The sequence below is a fragment of the Microplitis mediator genome, chromosome 3, assembly GCF_029852145.1.
Source record: "Microplitis mediator isolate UGA2020A chromosome 3, iyMicMedi2.1, whole genome shotgun sequence".
Classification (NCBI taxonomy): Eukaryota; Metazoa; Arthropoda; class Insecta; order Hymenoptera; family Braconidae; genus Microplitis; species Microplitis mediator.
The window spans coordinates 2,654,054-2,673,422 of NC_079971.1; the positions used below are offsets into that span (position 1 = coordinate 2,654,054).

General features: G+C 28.4%; 1 protein-coding gene across 2 annotated transcripts; it reads right to left on the reverse strand.

Annotated features, from left to right (window-relative positions):
• Window positions 1–11,789: 11,789 nt before the first annotated feature.
• LOC130665062 (zinc finger protein 62-like) lies at window positions 11,790–18,915 on the reverse strand. Of its 2 annotated transcripts, XM_057465318.1 has the most exons (5): window positions 18,780–18,915; window positions 18,508–18,678; window positions 18,200–18,346; window positions 15,395–15,590; window positions 11,793–15,319 (listed from the first exon to the last, which is right to left on the reverse strand). In XM_057465318.1, exons 2-5 carry the CDS (start codon window positions 18,652–18,654, stop codon window positions 12,027–12,029), a joined length of 3,783 nt encoding a protein of 1,260 aa, XP_057321301.1. In that variant the 5' UTR covers window positions 18,655–18,678; window positions 18,780–18,915; the 3' UTR covers window positions 11,793–12,026. The 2 variants fall into 2 exon arrangements, with proteins under 2 accessions (XP_057321300.1, XP_057321301.1); XM_057465317.1 differs by having other exon boundaries at window positions 11,790–15,590.
• Window positions 18,916–19,369: the final 454 nt, after the last annotated feature.

The following is a 19,369-nucleotide window of genomic DNA, read 5'->3' on the forward strand; positions in this document are numbered from 1 at the left end:
TTGTATGCAATACAAATGGTTTTTTTGTAATTAATTAAAAAAAAAAAAAAAAAAAAAATAATTGTAATAATTATAAGTAATTTTTTCATAGTTTGTTATTGTTTTGTATCGTCTCGTTTTTTAGGTACACGGATTATTTTTTTAAAATTATAATTACGAGTATCTAACGTGACAAAATATATGACTATTTTTGTTAATATATATATGATTTGATAATTGCAATTGATTTTTATTTTACAATATATGTGTTTATTTATTTATTTTTAATGCACTTTATTACCAATGCACTTAATTATTAAAAGACACGATTTAATAAATCACTTAATTAATTTTAAATTTAGTTTTTTTTAGTGTGAGTTGAGTGTGGGAGTGAAATGCAAATTGAATATTGATATTAAATTGGAAATTTTTGATAAGTTTTATTTTTTAAGACAATTTATTCGGTGAATTTTGAATTTTTGAATTATTTTTAAAATTCGCGGGTTAAAAATTAATTTTAGAAAATTTGTACAGAGATTTGAATTTGAAATTTTAATAATAATTTTTTTTCAAATGGAATGAATAGAAAAAGTAAAAATTTTTTTAAGTTTTTGAATTATTGAAAAAATTTTATAAGAAAAATAAAATTTGAATATTCGAGATTCGAATTTAAATCGAAGACTTGGTGAATTTTTCAAATAATTTATCTCATGCGAGTAAAAAAATTAATGTGAAGAAATGTGAAGAAATTTTTTGAAAATTAATAAATTAATTTAAAAATCAGACAAATTAAAATTGTTTTGAAAATTTTAAATAAAAAATTACAATTGCAGTTTCGAAATTCGAATTTAGATCGAATAATTAGTGAATTTTTCAATTAATTCATCTCATGCGAATAAAAAAATTAATATTCGAAATTTGAACAAATTTATTTTAAATTAATAAATTAATTTAAAAATCAGACAAATTAAAATTATTTTGAAAATTTTAAATAAAAAATTACAATTGAAGTTTCGAAATTCGAATTTAAATCGAATAATTAGTGAATTTTTCAAATAATTTATCTCATGCGAGTAAGAAAATTAATGTTCGAAATTTGAACAAATTATATGAAAATAAATAAATTAATTAAAAAATCTTATATAAATCAAAATTATTTTAAAAGAAAAATCAAATTTGAATATTCGAAATTCGAATTTAAATCAAATAATTTGTGAATTTTTCTAATTACTTTCAAAAAATTTTATAATTTACCACGTGAGTAAAAAAATTAATGTTCGAAATTTGAACAAATCGTATGAAAATTAAAAAATTAAATATTCGAAATTCGAATTTAAATCAAATTATTTATAAATTTTTCCAATTACTTTTAAAAAATTTGTATAATTAATCACATGTAAGCAAAAAAAAAAATACTCGAAATTTGGACAAATTTTATTAATATAAATAAATAAATTAAAAAATTAAAAAAAAATAAAATTATGTTAAAAATTTCAAATGAAAATTAAAAATTGAATATTCGAAATCCCAATTTAGATCAAACAATTTGTGAATTTTCCGAATTATTTTTCAAAAATTTTTATAATTTATTACATGTGAGTCACAAAATTAAGCTTCGAAATTTGAACATATTTTATGAAAATTAAAAATTGAATATTCGAAATTCGAATTTCGGTTAAATAATTAGTAAATTTTCCTAATTATTTTTCAAAAATTTTTTATAATTTATTACATGTGAGTAAAAAAATTACTATTCGAAATCAGAACAAATTTTATGAAAATTAAAAAATTCTACATAAAAAAAAATTATTTCAAAAATAATAATATTCAATTTGCATAAATTAAAATACTAATTGCATACCTCTAGTGTGAATAAAATAATTTATAAAAAAAATATATATATATTAAAACGATAATTCCCGCCACGCGTATATCAGAATAATGTATAATAATTGTAATAATCTTTTCGTTTGATATAAATATTGGGATTTGTTAAACTTTACGCTTTTTACAGTAGTCCATTTTAGAATAATTTTAAATAAAAAAAAAATAAAAAATAACTAAATATATATTAATAACTGCAATTATTAAATTCCTTTAAATAAATCTCGATATATTTAAATTTAATAAAAAAAAACTAAATATAATTCAGAGCTTAAGTGTACAATATATTAATAATCTATGCTTATATAATTTGTAAATTATTTTTTGTATTTTTATATTGCGGCTAAAGACATCTGATAAATTTTTGGTACAATGGACACTGTGAGCAATGAATTTATTTTTTTATAAATAATTAATATAATTATTTCGTCAAAATAACATCTGACCACTTGTTAAATCCAAAATTATTTCTAATAATAAAAAAAAATTATTATTAAAAATAATTTTCAATATCTCGAGATTTATGAATATTTGCAGTAATTGTACTCTCGTTTTACACTAGATAATTTTTTAAAATATATATATATTTATCTATATATATATTTATTTTGCGAGAGTACAAGTCTTACATACGTGATGTGTGTGTGTTTTTAGAAAGTCATGAATTGATATATTGAGCGTCTTTATTTTATAATTAATTGTTTAGATCTGATTAAAAAAAAATTAAAAAAAAAAAAAAAAATATTAAGACGCTCATAAATTAGTTGTTGGAAATTTTAGTAGTCTAGATAAAACGAATAACTCTTGTAGTTTAAATGTTGTCGTATTTTTTTTATCATTAATTATTTTATATAATTAGCGGATTGAATGATTAAATCGGCATGTTTAATTTTTTTATTAAATAATAATAATAATAATAATAATAATAATAATAATAATAATAATAATAACAAAACAACATTACAATGCAACACATGCCGATTTATCATAATAAACTCGAGTCATTGAGTTGGTATTTGGATTGATAATTATCTAAGCGACTCCAAACCATCTTAATAATTTTTAAATAAAAATAATAATAATAATAATAATAATAAAAAAAAATATATGTCGCAATCAATGACCTTAGACTCGAGAGCATTCGCCTCGATTTCAAAGTGTAAGCAGTAGATAATATTTTATTATATATATATATATATATATATATATATATATATATACATATATATGTGTATGTATGTATGTATGTATGTATATATATATATAAATATTTGCCACAATATTTAATACACTATTTAAGTATAAATATATAAATAAATATAATATTAATAATTAATAATATATAATACTATATAGTGACAAAACGATAAAAAAAAATATAAAAATAAAAAAATAAAAAAAAAGAGAGTACGATGATATCATGAAAATTATTATTCTTTGTTACTTCTTTATAATTAAAAAACAATAAAAAAGCTATTGAATAAGAATGGATAGATATTGATTATATTGATTTTATTGGGGACAATTACAATGGGAACACGATAAAGGACATATATTATTGTAAATACACCACATATTTATTTTATCCTTGATATAGTTGTCTTATGTCGCATCGCTCATTTTTCATCGAGTTGTTTTGCTGGATTTTTTTTTTTTAGTAGTTGTTTATTTTGTTTTGATCAACAATTTACGTCGCAAGCTGTGTATTCATAGTGGTCTTTAATCATTTGGTTAGTTTTATTGATGTTAGTTTACATCCGAGATCATCATTTGTCTTTCAAGAGAACTTTCAAGATGCTGTGGAATTTTTAGTTTTTTTTTTATTCAGTCGTAAATTACTTTTTTTTTTTTAATATATTATATCAGTAGTTATTTAATATTTTAATATATATAAGAAACTGTAGCAATTTAGTATTTTATTTGACTTACATTTTAAATTTAAAAAAAATTTTTCATTGTTATACCCTGGTATATATTAAGGATGTGTGGATTAGGTTCGAATCGAATTTAATCGAGAAATTTCTGATGAGATTTAAAGTATTCAATTTTTATTTAATAGAGCTTAAATTTTTAAAGTAAGCAAAAGTAATTATTTAGTAGATTCATGTCATTAAGTACTTGTGCTCGAGTGGATAAGACGCTTGTCTTCGAACTCAAGCACTGGCCAGGCTCAGGTTCGAATCCCACAGAGAGCAAATTAATTATTTTTCACAAGTTGGTATAATGCTTTGACCTGTGCACAGAAAAAAAAAATTCTCGACTGAAGATAAATACCCTTGATTCAAGAAAATTTTTTTGGAAACCTAAATTTTCTCAGATAAAGTAGAAATCTTCTCCGATCAAGACGAATTTTTGTTAACCAAGACAAATTTTCTTGGTTCAAGAAAATCTTGACTTGGTTCCTAAAATCGTTTGTCTTCCAAAATATTTTCTTGACTCAAGATAACTTTTTTTTCTGTGTGGGATTCGTTCCATATACCCCAGTAACACGTGTTTTAGCAAAATTCTGGAGTAAGTATCTTGAGCAAGACCCCTAGCTGTTAGTGTCTTTTTCTACGTGTGGGTCTTTCGCAAAATCGTGTATCAAGAAACCTATGTCAAGATTTGTGTATGTCTTGCTCATGATATCGTACGCAAGAATATTAAAGATATCTTGAACACGTGGAATGAAAAAGTGTCTGACGCATTTCTTGCACCAGTAACTTACAGTAGGTAACTTACGCATGCTAAGTCAATTTCGAGCCTTGAGCAGATCTTAAGCAAGCCATGCGCAACTATTTTCAACCATAGTTTTCCTCCAGAATTGAGTTGTAATCTAGCACGAATTTCTTTTGTAAGGCTTGCTCTAGACTTGCAATAATTTAAATCTGGTCACAAGTATCTGCAGCAAGACACAAACGTAGAAAAAGACATTAGCACCTATCGATCTTGAGAGCAGATTTACTCAAAAATTGAAAAAAATTGTTGTATGGGTAACCGCCAGACTACCTGTCTGCAATCCTGCTTACTAAAAAAACTCCGTGACTGCAAAAAAAAAATATATGGAAACAAAAATAGGAACAGATAGCTAATAATGAGATATGGAATAGAAAAAGAAAAAAGATGGCCAGGAAACATAGTCCGAAAAAGTTTAAAGTAGTTTGTTAGGAATGTATAAAAATATTTACTCAAAGAAAATAGAGACTTTAAATTGCTTGCAACGTAACCTAAAAACTATGTAATGTAAAATATGTAAAGAACAAAAACTGTAGAAAACGGAAGTTATACAGTTAAGATTTCAACAATTCAAATTTAAATTTAGTAGATTCGTGTCTGAGCTCTAATTACCCCTAGAAAAATTTGAATTATTTGAACAAATCTTACCATTTTGTCATTCAAAGGGAGAGTTGGAATTATTCGAAAATTCGAATTATTTGGTTTGAAATTCGAACTACTCGCACACTTTTAAAATATATGTGTTTTGATGCTTTAACATTTATGCTCCGGATTTAATTCGCTGTTACTCCGTAAATTTTTTACAGTGTAATTATAAAAATTTGAAGTTATTAGAAATATTTATTATAGTATATAATTTATCTCAAATATATGAAGGTAATTAAACAGATAATTTTTTCTTAATTAAATTTTTTTCAGTTAATTAAAATTATAACTCGTATTTGATTACATATCAGTCAATGTAATAATAATTAGTTTGTTATAGATCTGGTAATTATGTAAATATTTGTGAAATAAATTAGTTATACTAATAATTGAGTTAATCAAATTGAAACATGAATTACTTAATGTAATTACTCAATATCAATTATTTAGTTGGTAATAGACCGATGGTACAGTCATTTAGTTTGACATATTTACATTATGCAGATAATGTTTTGGTAAATTTCACTGTGACGTCGCGGTTAATATTTAATGACTTTAGGTATACGATCCTGTTTAATTATTTTAATTTATAGTTTAATTTTAATAGGCTAATTCTATAGACTACCATTGAATTTCATGTACAGAAAAAAGAAATAAAAGTAAATTTTTTAATTTGAAGTGTCGAAAGTATTCTAAATATATATATATATTAGGGTGAGCCAAAAAAAACAACCTATCGAATTTATGTCTTTAAAAGGACCTAAATATCGAGAAAATAATTCTCCCATTGGGCAAAATTTTTAGCTCAATTTTAAAAGGTGTCGGCAGCCATTTGAAATTTCCCATTTAAATAACATGCAAAAAAATTTTTTTTGATTAAAAATATTATAACTTTTGAACCTCGTGAGACAAAAATTCGGCTCTAGAATATTCTTGTATGGCATTAAATTTCTTTAAAAAAAGTCCTGGGAGTCGAATTTGTAAACTTGATATTTCGTATACTAACAGGCTATCAAAGTCTAGAGTAAACAGAATCATACAAATTTAAGGCTTTATTATTAAAAATGTCAATACTACGAGAAAATTCGTTCTACATGTAGTGCAATGAAACCACCAACAATATCCACGTTGTAACAAATAATGTTTTGTTATCGATCACAATAAAAGAAAAGTATTTGGAAAATCCAAATAAAGCCTTAAATTTGTATGATTCTGTTTACTCTAGACTTTGATGGCCTGTTAGTATACAAAATATCAAGTTTACAAATTCGACTCCCAGGACTTTTTTTAAAGAAATTTACTGCCACGCAAGAATATTCTAGAGCCGAATTTTTATCTCACACAGTTTGAAAGTTATAATATTTTTAATCAAAAAAAATTTTTTTGCATGTCATTTAAATGGGAAATTTGAAATGGCTGCCGACACCTTTTAAAATTGAGCTAAAAATTTTGCCCAATGAGAGAATTATTTTCTCGACATATAGGTCCTTTTAAAGACGTAAATTCGATAGGTTGGTTTTTTTGGCTCACCCTAATATATATATATATATATTTGAAGAAATAAACGATTATGAACCCGATAAATTTATAAATTTTTACAGGGCGCAGCTACACCTCGTACATAATTTTAAAAATTAAATTTTTTTCACGCTGATATAGATTTTGAATAATTCAAAATCGGATTTGTAGCATTAAATATAAATTTGTGATACATGTTTGTAAATTTGTCAAGAATTTAACAGAACAATAGTATATTTAAATGTGGATTGAGTTATACAGCATAAAAGTTTTAAAATATATGTAGTAGCGAAGGTAAATCGATCGACATGCGACTCTTATATGAGAAGCTAATATAACCTAAGTAAAGTCTAAAAACCGGAAGTAGGTCGCATGTTATCTCTGCAAAGAGGTCGATAGAACACTATTTATTATTAGAGCAAGCTTGCTAAAGTATTACAGGCTAATTATAAATTTTATCGATCGTATCTATGGCTTAGTTTTGTAATAAAAAAAAGTTTTATTGTAGTCTATTGTAATTTCAATAATTTCATTTATTGTTTATCTTATATTAATATCAACAATTATTATTATTATTATTATTATTATTTATATCGCGTTACTTATTCCAAAATGACAGATTTTTATACTCCCTTTTGATTTTACGTAGCTTCTCAAAGTCAAAAAAGTGCATAGAAAAAAAAAGGGTTCATTGCCACAAAAAATTGTTACTCGCCTAAAGAAAATTTTTACTTACCCCAATAAATTATTTGCAATGTGAATTGATAACAAAAATTTATTGAGAACTAGAAAAAGTTACTCGCTGCAAGGAATTATTTCTTGACCAAAAAAATATTTTTTTCGCCCCAAGACAATTTTTGTATTTAACTGATAATGCATCAAATTTATTGGTGCAAATTAAAATTTTTTGCAACAAGAAATCCTTTTTTTTTTTTAGTATTTTATAAATTAAGTAGTGATATTTAGGCAGTCACGTAGTGACTGTAGGTTACTCGTCGTTATTATTAAGTATGGACACGAACAGTTTGATTTATTATTTCAAAAATTTAAAAATTGACAGATGCCCGCTAACTTTACTATTATAAATTCAACAGAATCACTCTCTGAATATGAATTAGTGATTTTTCACTAATTTTAAGTGAATATTCACTAATTTTAAGTGAATATTCACTAATTGTCAATGCTACAATCGTACCACGCAGAATTAGTGAATATTCACTAAATGAATATGTGAATATTGGAATTCACTGATTTGATAAGTGAATATGAGAATTCACTAAATTGAAAAGTGAATATGGGAATCCACTGATTTCATCGGTGAAAAAAAATATTATATTGCGAAAAAAAATATAAGACACTTGTAATTAGATCCGAAATGTGATTAATGTATTGGAATCATTACTTAGAGGAAGTATACATGATTTTGACTGATGAAAAAATCCCGGTGACTGCTGGGCTCGAACCTGCATCCTTCCGATTCAAAGTTTTTGATGCTATCCACTGCGCTGACCTACGCATGTGATCGCGTGAGTGTAAATAGTATATTGGTTATGATACCAAACAATAACTGATGAAGAAATAAAAAATCCGTGATGTTATGATTGACGTACTCTTCATATAAATATATTATTGTTCTGTACTTATATTTTTTTTATTTTGAAAGTTTTTTATTAAAATTTTTAAAAATAGCACCATAATTATTAATTATATTTATATCTAGTAAAATATTTAATTATTTGCTAGTTAAAGTTACTAGTGAAATTGTGAAATTCATAAATTAAGAAGTGTATAACAGTTTCACTTGTAGAAATTATGAAAATATCGCTAGTTCAGTAGTGAAAATCACTAATTTGCTAGTGAAAATTATAGTACTAAATTTATTAGCGAGAATTCACTAATTTGTTATTTAAATACACTGATTATGAAGTGAATACTGCTTCACTAACGTAATTAATGAAATTTCCACTAATTCATGTTTAGAGGCAGGATTTAAAAAATAATGAATTAAAATTACAACGAATTATTAATTAAATGTATGTTTTTTATTTACTCAATAAAGTTACAGTAAATTTATATTTTTTTTTTAATTCTTAAAATTCATGTGACATTTTTTGAACTTGATTAATCGTATAAATTAACTAATAGTTAATAATACATTAAATAATATCCTAAGATAAAAAAAAATTACTAATTACTAATTTATAAGATAATTATACTTTTACAAATTATAATTTAAAAAATTACATCCATTTTATTGTCTCTCATTCAGAGATTTACAACTGTCATCAATACTCATTCATTAATATAATAATTATAATAATCATAATAATTAAGGGAAGTAAACTTACTCATTAAATCGGAAGATAGTTAAGGAAAAAAATCACTCAAAAAAAAAACATTTTACTATATTTAAAAAAAAAATATATATATGTATATATATTTATATTATTAAGATATTAATATTTTATGAAAATGTCTGTATTTACATGTAATTTATAATTAACAACAAATGTCTGAGGATTTAAAAAATCTTTGTAATTAATGACGCAGGTAATAATCGTCAAGATGTTTTTATTTTTATTACATAAAAAAAAAGAACAACTTGAGGGCATTGTCAGACAGTGCCTCCACTTTTTTTTAAATTTCACTGACTCCTAACTGTCATCGGCGCGTCAAAATTTATCAATTAATTTAAAAAAATTAAAGGATTAATTGAAAAAAAGGAAATAGATTAAAAAAAAAAAAAATTACTTGCAGTTGCCATCAATTGGAAGTCAAATGAAATTTTTCGAATAAATTTTACCCTACAAAATTTGGAAATTCAAATTATAAAAGTGACATATCGTCCCAGGGCATTTTGACTCCCGCCAAATACGCGGGAAAATTTGAATTCATAATAAAATTTTTGAAAAAAAAGTTAATGCTAAAAAAAAAAATGTATGAATTATCGTGTACTGATAAAATGAAATTCAAGTAAACAAATTCTGTAACGATTGTGAATAATCTTTATAAATAGTATCGATATAAGTAAGAAAAAAAATCGATTATTTATTAATGAGAATCATAAATAAAAATTAATTTTATCATACTGCGCACACAAATTTACACACTTACATTTACTGCAGACAGAAAACATGAAGAAATCGATTTTCATTCATATCTTTTATTGATTAATGATCGATTTTTTTGAGTGTGAATGTAGCAGACATCAGACAAATTTAAAATTAATAATAAATAGAGTAAATAATTTAAAAAATTGAATTTTGAAAAAATGCGCATTTAGAAAATTTTTAAATTAACAAGTGCATTTTTTGGAAATATTATTTTTTTATATATTTACTCTATTTATTTATAATTTTAAATTTGTCTGATGACTGCTACATTCACACTCGTATTTTATATATATATATATATATATATATATATATATATATATTGATACTATTTACAAAGATTATTCATAATCGAAATACTAAGATCTGTTCGTTTGAATTTCACTTTAATCAGTAGACTTGATAATTCATACATTTTTTTTATTGATTATTTACTTTCTTTCTACTAATTTAATTATGAATTTAAATTTTCCCGGGTATATTGCAGGCACCCCAGTGCAGAGAACCCGAACACACCAGAAGATTTTACTGAAATTTATTTACCAAATTTCGTTTAACTCCCAATTAATGTCAACTGCAAGTAATTTTTTTTAAATTTTATACCTCGGTGAAATTACTACATTTTTTTTAAGGCTATTCTCAACCAGTGCCCCCTCCCCCCACTTTTTAAAAATATTCAATGACTAAATTTTAATGACTGTATTAAAATTTTGATAATTAATTAAAAAAAAGTCAAAGGATTAATGAAAAAAAGAACAACAATTTTTAAAAAAATTATTTACTTGATATTAATTAGGAGTTGAAAGAAATTTTGAAAAAAAATTTCAGTAAAATCTTCATGTCAATTTTCCGGTTCGATTTTTCATATTTTTTGGGCTCAAAATTATTATGATTCCGAAGTTAGCAATTAATAATTTTTGGATTTTTTTTTCACCAAATTACAAAAAAAAAAAAAATAATAAAATGCACATGTAGAGAATTAAAAAAACTCAAAGTGCAATTTTTCAAAATATTTTTTTTTTATATTTTATCGTTTTTTAAAAAATCCAAAAATTATCAGACGTCTTAAAAAAAATTATTTACCAAATTTCGTTTAACTTCTTATTGATATCCACTATAAATAATTTTTTGAAAAATCTGTCCCAGCAAAATTGTACTTTTTTTCATGAATCCTTCAATTTTTTTTTTCAATTAATTATCAAACTTTTAGTCTCGTCACTACAATTTAGTCATCAAAAATTTTTAAAAAGTGGGGGGAGGGGATGATACTGACGTTAGCAGACGTCTAATAATTATTGATTTTTTTTTAGACGCTAAACCATAAAAAAAAAATATATAAAAAAATCGCACCTGCAGTTTTTAAAATTTTCTACATGTGCATATTTTTAGTTTTCGTTTTTTTGCAACTGATTTGGTGAAAAAAAAAATCCGAAAATTACTAATTACACAAGAGATGATCCTGAAGTTAGCAGACAATTCAAAATTTTTGGATTTTTTTTCCACAATTAAATTTGAAGAAAAAAAAAATTAAAAATATGCATATGTAGAAAATTGAAAAAATTACAGGTGCAATTTTTAAAAATATTTTTTTTCTTCTGGTTTATCGTCTAAAAAAAAATCAAAAAATTATTGAGAATGTCCTCAAGGTTATACTGAAGTTAGCCGACGTCCAATAATGTTTGGATTTTTTTTAACCAATAAATTAAAAAAAAAAAATATTTGAAAAAATTGCACCTACAGTTTTTAAAATTTTCTACATGTGCATATTTTTACTTTTATTTTTTTTTTAAATTAAGTCGTTGAAAAAAAAATCCGAAAATTTTAAACTGTCTGCTGACTAGGATCATATAATTTTTTTATGATCCTGAAATTGACAGACGATCAAAAATTTTTGGATTTTCATTTAAACAAATTAATGACAAAAAAAAAAAAAACTAAAAATATGCACATTTAGAAAATTCAAAAAACTATAGGTGCAATTTTTTCAAATATTTTTTTTTTTAATTTATCGTAGAGAAAAACAATCCAAAAATTTTTAGACGTCGGCTAACTTCAGTATCATAATTTTTTTAATCAATAAAATTTGAATGCAGCCGACAGTCGAGTCATTGAAATTTAAAAAACTGGGGGCAGTGTCTGCCCTTAAAATAATAAATAAAATTAAACCAAATCTTAACTATTTTCGTGTATTTTAACATAATGAATTTTCATGGCTTTAATATTAGGGTAAGTAATATTACAAATCGGACATACGCGTCCTTCCGCTCCGTGAACTTGGTAATTACTGAGGTCAGTTTTTTTGTAAAGGCTTTTTTCAGTGCCCGGTGAGTAGTCATTTTTATGCTCCGTCACGAGATGCTGGATTATCGCATTACGTAAAAACATGTGCCTTGAACATATAGTGCATCTGTACAGTACATTCATGTGTGACTTTTCGTGCAACTGTTTAGCCAAAGGCGAGTTGAATAATTGATTGCATCCGTCAGCGCCGCAGTAATATTTGTTTCCATTGCCGTGTACTTTCGTCAGATGCTGCTTCATGTTCGACATATTTGAAAATATTTTGTCGCACTCAGTGCAAGGCACCCGGGATTTATCGACAGCCTCATCATCATTGTCATGCTCGTTGTGACCACGTGCGCTGTTGTCGTCATTATTCTCCAATGACTTGCTAAAGTTTTTATGGACATTCTGCCGATGTTTGTACAGCGAATTCAAACTGGGCAGTAATTTTTTACAAATTCCACAAGACACAGGTTTTTTACTGTTACTGGGACCCCCACTGACGTCAGCGTTGTAATTATTTGGCTCAAGATTGTAAGCTTTCCTGATGATATCAAAGTCTAGTTTAGGTCTTTTGGGTTTCACCTCATCGTCATTAGACGATTTGCGTGACGTAACTTTGGGTGTCGTCGTTGTCACAACAGAGACACTGCGACGCGCATAGTGAGCCGCGGCCTTGTGTTTTTTCATTGAAGTTTCATTGCCGAATACTTTGCGGCAAACCGGACACGGGTACTGCGCAGGCTGTGATTTTTTAACCGACTGGAATTTAATTGTCACGCCGGTTTTGCTGTGGAGTTTTTTGTGCTTCCAAAGAGCTTTCGTCGAGCTGTAAAATTTACCGCAGACGTCACAGGAGATGTCAACAGGCCGCTGCAGGCCGTCAGACAAAATGGGATTGTCTTTGTGCCACTTCATGTGTTCATCGAGACTCTTGTCATCTGGCAGTACATTTGTACACAACTCGCATTGCAAATTATTGTCGTCAGTAAAAGACTTCTCGGGTTTATTTTTAGCGCAATGGACATCCCATAGATGCTTGCGCAGATCGTGGACGTCAGTGAACTTGTCATCGCAAACTTGACACTTCAATTCCGATGAACTTTTCGGTGACGAAGACAGCGAAGTATTCGACAGAGATTTTCTGGCCCGGCCGGCCCGGGGACTGATGACGACTTCCGGTTCTTCGGCCTCGTTTATTTCAACCTGGACCTGGTCCAGCGGGTGGGGCATGTTCCGGATACTGAGACGCGAGTCCCGCCGGAAGTGGTGACCGCGATGGATTTTCAGTGACGTCTCGTTCCCGAATTCTTTCCCGCAGATATCGCAGGCCAATTTACTGTCGGTTATTCCGTGGGCGTTGCGCTGGTGGGCGTCCAGCCCGTGCTTGCTGTCAAACTTTTTCTTGCAGTAGTTGCAGCGGTTGCTGACCTGCTCGGCATGTGCGCTGTCGGTGTGTTCACTCAACTCAGCCTCGTTGCTAAACGTCTTGGAACACTTGCTGCAGTTAAAACGTTCGTCGGCGGCGTGAACCGAGCGAATGTGCCGGCGTAAGTTCGGGTAATTCGCGAATACTTTCCCGCAGATCGTGCACTCGGTGCTGCGCACCCCCGGGTCGGTGTTCACGGACCAGCCACTGGTGTTCGGCAGCTCGGTGCTTTGATCGAGAAAGTCAATCGCTGATATATTCGGGTCCACTTCAAGTGCGTGGTCTTCATTGACGTGCTCCTGCAGCGACTGGGAGTTTCCGAACATCCGCCGGCAGATGCTGCAGGAAAATATCTTTACCTTCAGATGAACTGACCGGTGGTCATTCAGCTCCGCCTTGGTGTCAAATTGCTCTGGACAAACAGCGCACCCGTATTTCATCGTGACCGTTTTGTTCCAGTGATTCAACGCGTGAGTTTCCGCGGCTTTGTTTATCATCCGATGCTTCTGGTGGTGGATCAAGTATTCATTCGAGTACCGAAATTTCGCATTACACACAAAACATATCAGCTCTTTTTTGTTGTGCTCAGTGGTAATGTGGGACTGGAATTTTTTGAAGACCAAAAATGTCATCCCGCAGTGGACGCACCGGTAAGAAGTTCGTTCCTCGGGAGGCAAACGTTTGCACAAGTCCTGGTGTTTTAACATATTGGGTTTGTAACGATAGATCATACCGCAGTAATCGCAGGTGTGGTTGTGAGCTGGGTCTCCATTTCTGTAGGGCCCGATTGTGGTCGAAACCGCAGCCGATTTAGCGGCAGTGGAGGTGGAGGTGGAGGTGGAATTTGAAGTTGAAGCATTCGCTGATCTAGAACTAGACCCAATGGGTTTTAATTTTGGCGGTTTTTTTGAACCGCCGCTGGCTGACGGTGCCGTCAATTGCTCGTACTGACGATCTGAGTGTTTTGACAGATGACTTATCAGTTCTTTGCGGTTCGGCATCGGTCTCAAACACATGTTGCATGTGAAATATTTTTCCGTGCCGTGCTTGGGCACCACGAGTGCTATTTTCATCGCGCATTCAAATGAAGCGCCGCAGTGGAGTTTGTAAATCGAGCGATCGGGAAACTCAGTGAGACATGCGATGCATGTGTAGGGTCTCAAGTCGGGCATGTGCTGACGTATGTGATTTAACGTACTGCGTCTGTCGTTGAATGACTGCTGGCAGGCGTAGCAAGAAAAAGTTTTCAGTTGACTGATAATCGACTCCTGGACTTGGGTCAGCGGCGCGTCTTTTTCCAGACTCACCAGCTCGTCTTCGACGTCTTCTATTTCTTCGGCTGCTGAGTTGTCGTCGTCTTTTGAATAGGGCAGTCCGTTGTGTGGAACCTGATGCTGTTGATGTTGAGAATTTCCTCCGGTGGAATTAGCGGCCGTCACTGCCGACGGAAGTTGGGCGTCGTGATGGTAACGATTTATGTGACGTGCGTACGACGATTTTGAGTGCAACGTCAGCTGACAATGAGGACACCGGCGTTTGAATACTTTTGGGCCTCGGAAATGAGTGTGCGGACCTCGGCGGACTTTTTTTTTTACCGCACGTACGTTAAATTTTTGGGTAGAGTCTGGTTCCATGTTTTTGCTGGCACCGAGTGCCATTGGATTCAGTAGTAATTCGCCTTCATTGTCATTCTCGTTTATTGACTCAACATCAACATTACAATCGATATCGTCCTCGTCGTCGTCAGTTGGTTCTAATTTTATTTCATCATTATTATCTGATACTAAACCTTGGTTACATGATTTTATATATTTATTGTTATCTTTACCTGTGTTGTTGTGCAAATTTATGTCTAATCTACGACGGCTTCCACGTATTGATAATTCTGGGAGAGCGTTATCGTTTGGTAATTCTGTACTACGGTTTGATAACTCGTTATTCAATTCATCCTCGGACATTTCAACGATCTCGATATTGTCTTCGTACACTTCTATGTCCAGAGGCTCGGGCTTTATTGTTGCGATCTGTTTTAAAAATATATATTTTGTTAATATGATTTTTTAAATATGAAAAAGTTGCTGCTGAAGTTGTGTGCGAATGTAGCAGACGAGAGACAATTTATGAATTTGAAATAAAGGAATTAATTAATTGAAATAATGAATTTTAAAAAATGCATGTATGGATTTTGAGTTTATCTAAATATGCATTTTTTTATTTTGACTCTAGTTACATTTTGTTCATTTACTCTTAACTTTAAAAAATTGATAATTGTCTGCTACATTCACACTCATGAAATTGTGAATGATACTAAAGTTAGCCGACGTCTAATAATTTTTGAAATTTATTTGAAACGATAAATAATAAAAAAAAAAAATTATTTTTAATTTGCATTCATACTTTTTTAAATTTTCTACATGTGCACATTTTTATACTTTTTTTTTTTTTTTTTGTAATTTATTTGTTAAAAAAAAAGAATCCGAAAATTTTGAATTGTCGGCTAATTCAGGATCATGATTGTGAATGACACTGCAATTAGCGGATGTCTACCAATTTTTTTAGTTTTGAAAATGATCCGTGCAAAAAAAAAATATTTTAAAAAAATGCACTTTTAGTTTTTTTAATTTTCTACATGTGCATTTTTTTATTTTTCTTTTTTTTTAAATTAAATTGGAGAAAAAAAATCGGAAATTATTAACTGTCTGCTAACTTCAGGATCTTTGTTTCGTGGAACAAAATTGAAACTAAAAAAAAATCATTTTTATTTAAAAAAAAAAAACAAAAAATATTTATCAATATTTTTGACAACAAAAATTTCAATGATTCTGAAGATGGCCGACGTCTTATGTTTGGATTTTTTTCAAAACAATAAATTATAAAAAAAATATTTGAAAAAAATGCACCTTTAGTTTCTTAAATTTTCTACATGTGCATATTTTATTTTTTTTTTTTGTCAATTTATTATTGAAAAAGAATAATCCAAAAATTTTTAATTGTCTGAGTTCATGATCATATTTATTATGATACTGAAATTAGCCGACGCCTCATAATTTTTGGATTTTTTTAAAAACGACAAATTATGAAAAAAAAAATATTTAAAAAAATTGCACTTGTAGTCTTTTAAATTTTCTACATGTGCATATTTTATTTTTTTTTTTTTTTCTCAATTTATTGAAAAAAAATAATCCAAAAATTTTTAATTGTCTGAGTTCATGATCATATTTTTTGTAGTAAAGTAAATAAATTTTTTTTTGTATCAATCATTAAAAAAGTTTTAATCAAACGCACAAATCCATGAGTGTGAATGTAGCAGACATCAGACGAATTTAAAATTATAAATAAATAGAGTAAATAATTTAAAAAATAATATTTCGAAAAAATGTACTTAATAATTTTTAAATTTTTTAAATGCGCATTTAAAAAAAATTTTATTCTATTAATTATTTACTCTATTTATCAATAATTCAAAATTTGTCTGATGTCTGTTACATTCACACTCATAAAAATCCATCATTTATTAAATCATCAATTTTTTATGATACTGAAGTTAGCAGACGTCTAATAATTTTTGAATTCTTTTTTAGACGATAAACCATAAAAAAAAAAATATTTTAAAAAATTGCACCTGTAGTTTTTTAATTTTTCTACATGTGCATGTTTTTACTTTTTGTTTTTTTTGTAATTGATTTGGTGAAAAAAAAAACCGAAAATTACTAATTGTCTGCTAACTTCAGTATCATAATTTTTTGGCATTTAAAAAAAAAATCCAACCGAGCATTAAATTTAAAAATTATAATACTAAAATCATGACCTGAAGTTAACCGACGTCTGATGATTTTTGAATTTTTTTTTAAACAACAAAGTAGAAAAAAAAAATTCGAAAAAATTTCATGACAATAAAGTTAGCAGACATTTAAAAATTTTTGGATTTTTTTTAACAAAAAAATAGATAATAAAAAAAATATTTTGAAAAATTGCACGTATAGTTTATTAAATTTCCGACATGTGCATTTTTTTAGAAATTTTTTTTTTCATTATTTATCTGTCAAAAAAATTTTTTTTTAATTTCAAATGTTTGCTAACTTTACTATCATGTCGAAAAAAAAATTTTTAATTGTCTGCTAAACTTCAGGGTCATCTAAAATCAACATGAGTGTGAATGTAACAGACATCAAACAAATTTAAAATAATAAATAAGTAGAGTAAATAATTAATAAAATTAAATTTTAAAAAAATGCGCATTTAAAAAATTTCAAAATTTCTAAGTGCATTTTTAAAAAATTATTTACTCTATTTATTTATAATTTTAAATTTGTCTAATGTCTGCTACACTCACACTCATAAATCAGCAGACGTCTATAACTTTTGTATGTTTTTTTGGCGCGATAAATTCAAAAAAAAATATTTCAAAAAATTGCACTTATATTTTCTTAAATTTTCTACATGTGCATTTTTTTTTTTTTTTTTTTTTCAAGCTGTCAAAAAAAAAAAAATTAGAAAATTGTCAATTGTCTGCTAACTTCAGGACCATTTAAAAATTAGCTGTCATAAATTTAAAAATAACTGTCAGCTGTCAGTTGCCTTCATAAAAAATGTGTCAATAATTTTTCAAAAAAAACGTAAAAACAAAACTTACAACAGCAACAGAATTAATTTGCTTGACAAGCCACCGCTGTAATTTTTCCTGGGACTTGAGACATGACTCCTTGTAATTGTGCCACTGATTGACACTTTTCAGGCAATTAATGCATATTAACTTTGATAACTTATCTGTTAACAATATCTGCAATCCACAAAACAATTATTATTAAAGTAACAATTAAATAAAACATACGGCTGGCCGTCATTTTGTTTTATGATGAAATGTTTGGGTCAGTTATTGATGTTGGAGACAAGACTCAGCACAAGGATCATTAAATATTTAAATACCAACAAATAAATTACCTCGATTGATAGACAAGCCTGAATTTTTTCAACCAGCGAAACTGGAGACTCCTGGAGCCCAAATATTGGAGACTTTGGATCTTCTGTTGATAGACAAAGTCTACAGAGATTTTCAATGTTATTCAGCTCCACCACATCATCATCCATTGTGGATGATCAGATCACCACGAGCTACAATTCAAATAATTATTCAATTTAAAATTTTAAATTTTTTCAAGTTTTCAAATTCAAACTACCGCTTATTTATTTAAATTAATAATAAAATTACGTACAGCAACAGCAACAATGACAACAACTGCGATAGTTAGCACTTGGGATCAGATATTGGCGGCAGGTTAGGGACGCAACGTTTTGTTTGCAGGCCGACATTTGCCGAGCCGACAGAAAAAAGTTTGAAAGCGACACAATCGAACCAACGGTTCTGTTCCAAACCATTCCTGTGTTTTTTTTTTTGTAACAATTTAATGCGCCTGCGCTTATGTGGAGTTCCGTCATGGCGCATTTACTCTGATGGTAATTTTTACTTGAGCGCTTACTTATCACGTGGGGGTAATTGTTGTTTGACATTTTTGTTGTTAGAGTGCGCTACTGGGTTTGGACCATTGTTTTGATTTTTTGATACTTAGGATTAAGGGAAACTGGACCTCTTTCTCAGAAAAATACACGAGGCTGTCTTTGTTGCACTCGTGAATGAGAATTTTGAAACGATTTTTCTTGGAGAAGAATTTGAATTTTTGAAAATACGAAATTTTGGCGGTCAGGTTTTAGAAAACGCTAAAGACTATTTTAGGTTTCTAGAGATTGTCCGTAAGTTAAATTGAATTGAATATCGGTTGACGTTACCCCTTAAGGGGGTTGTCAG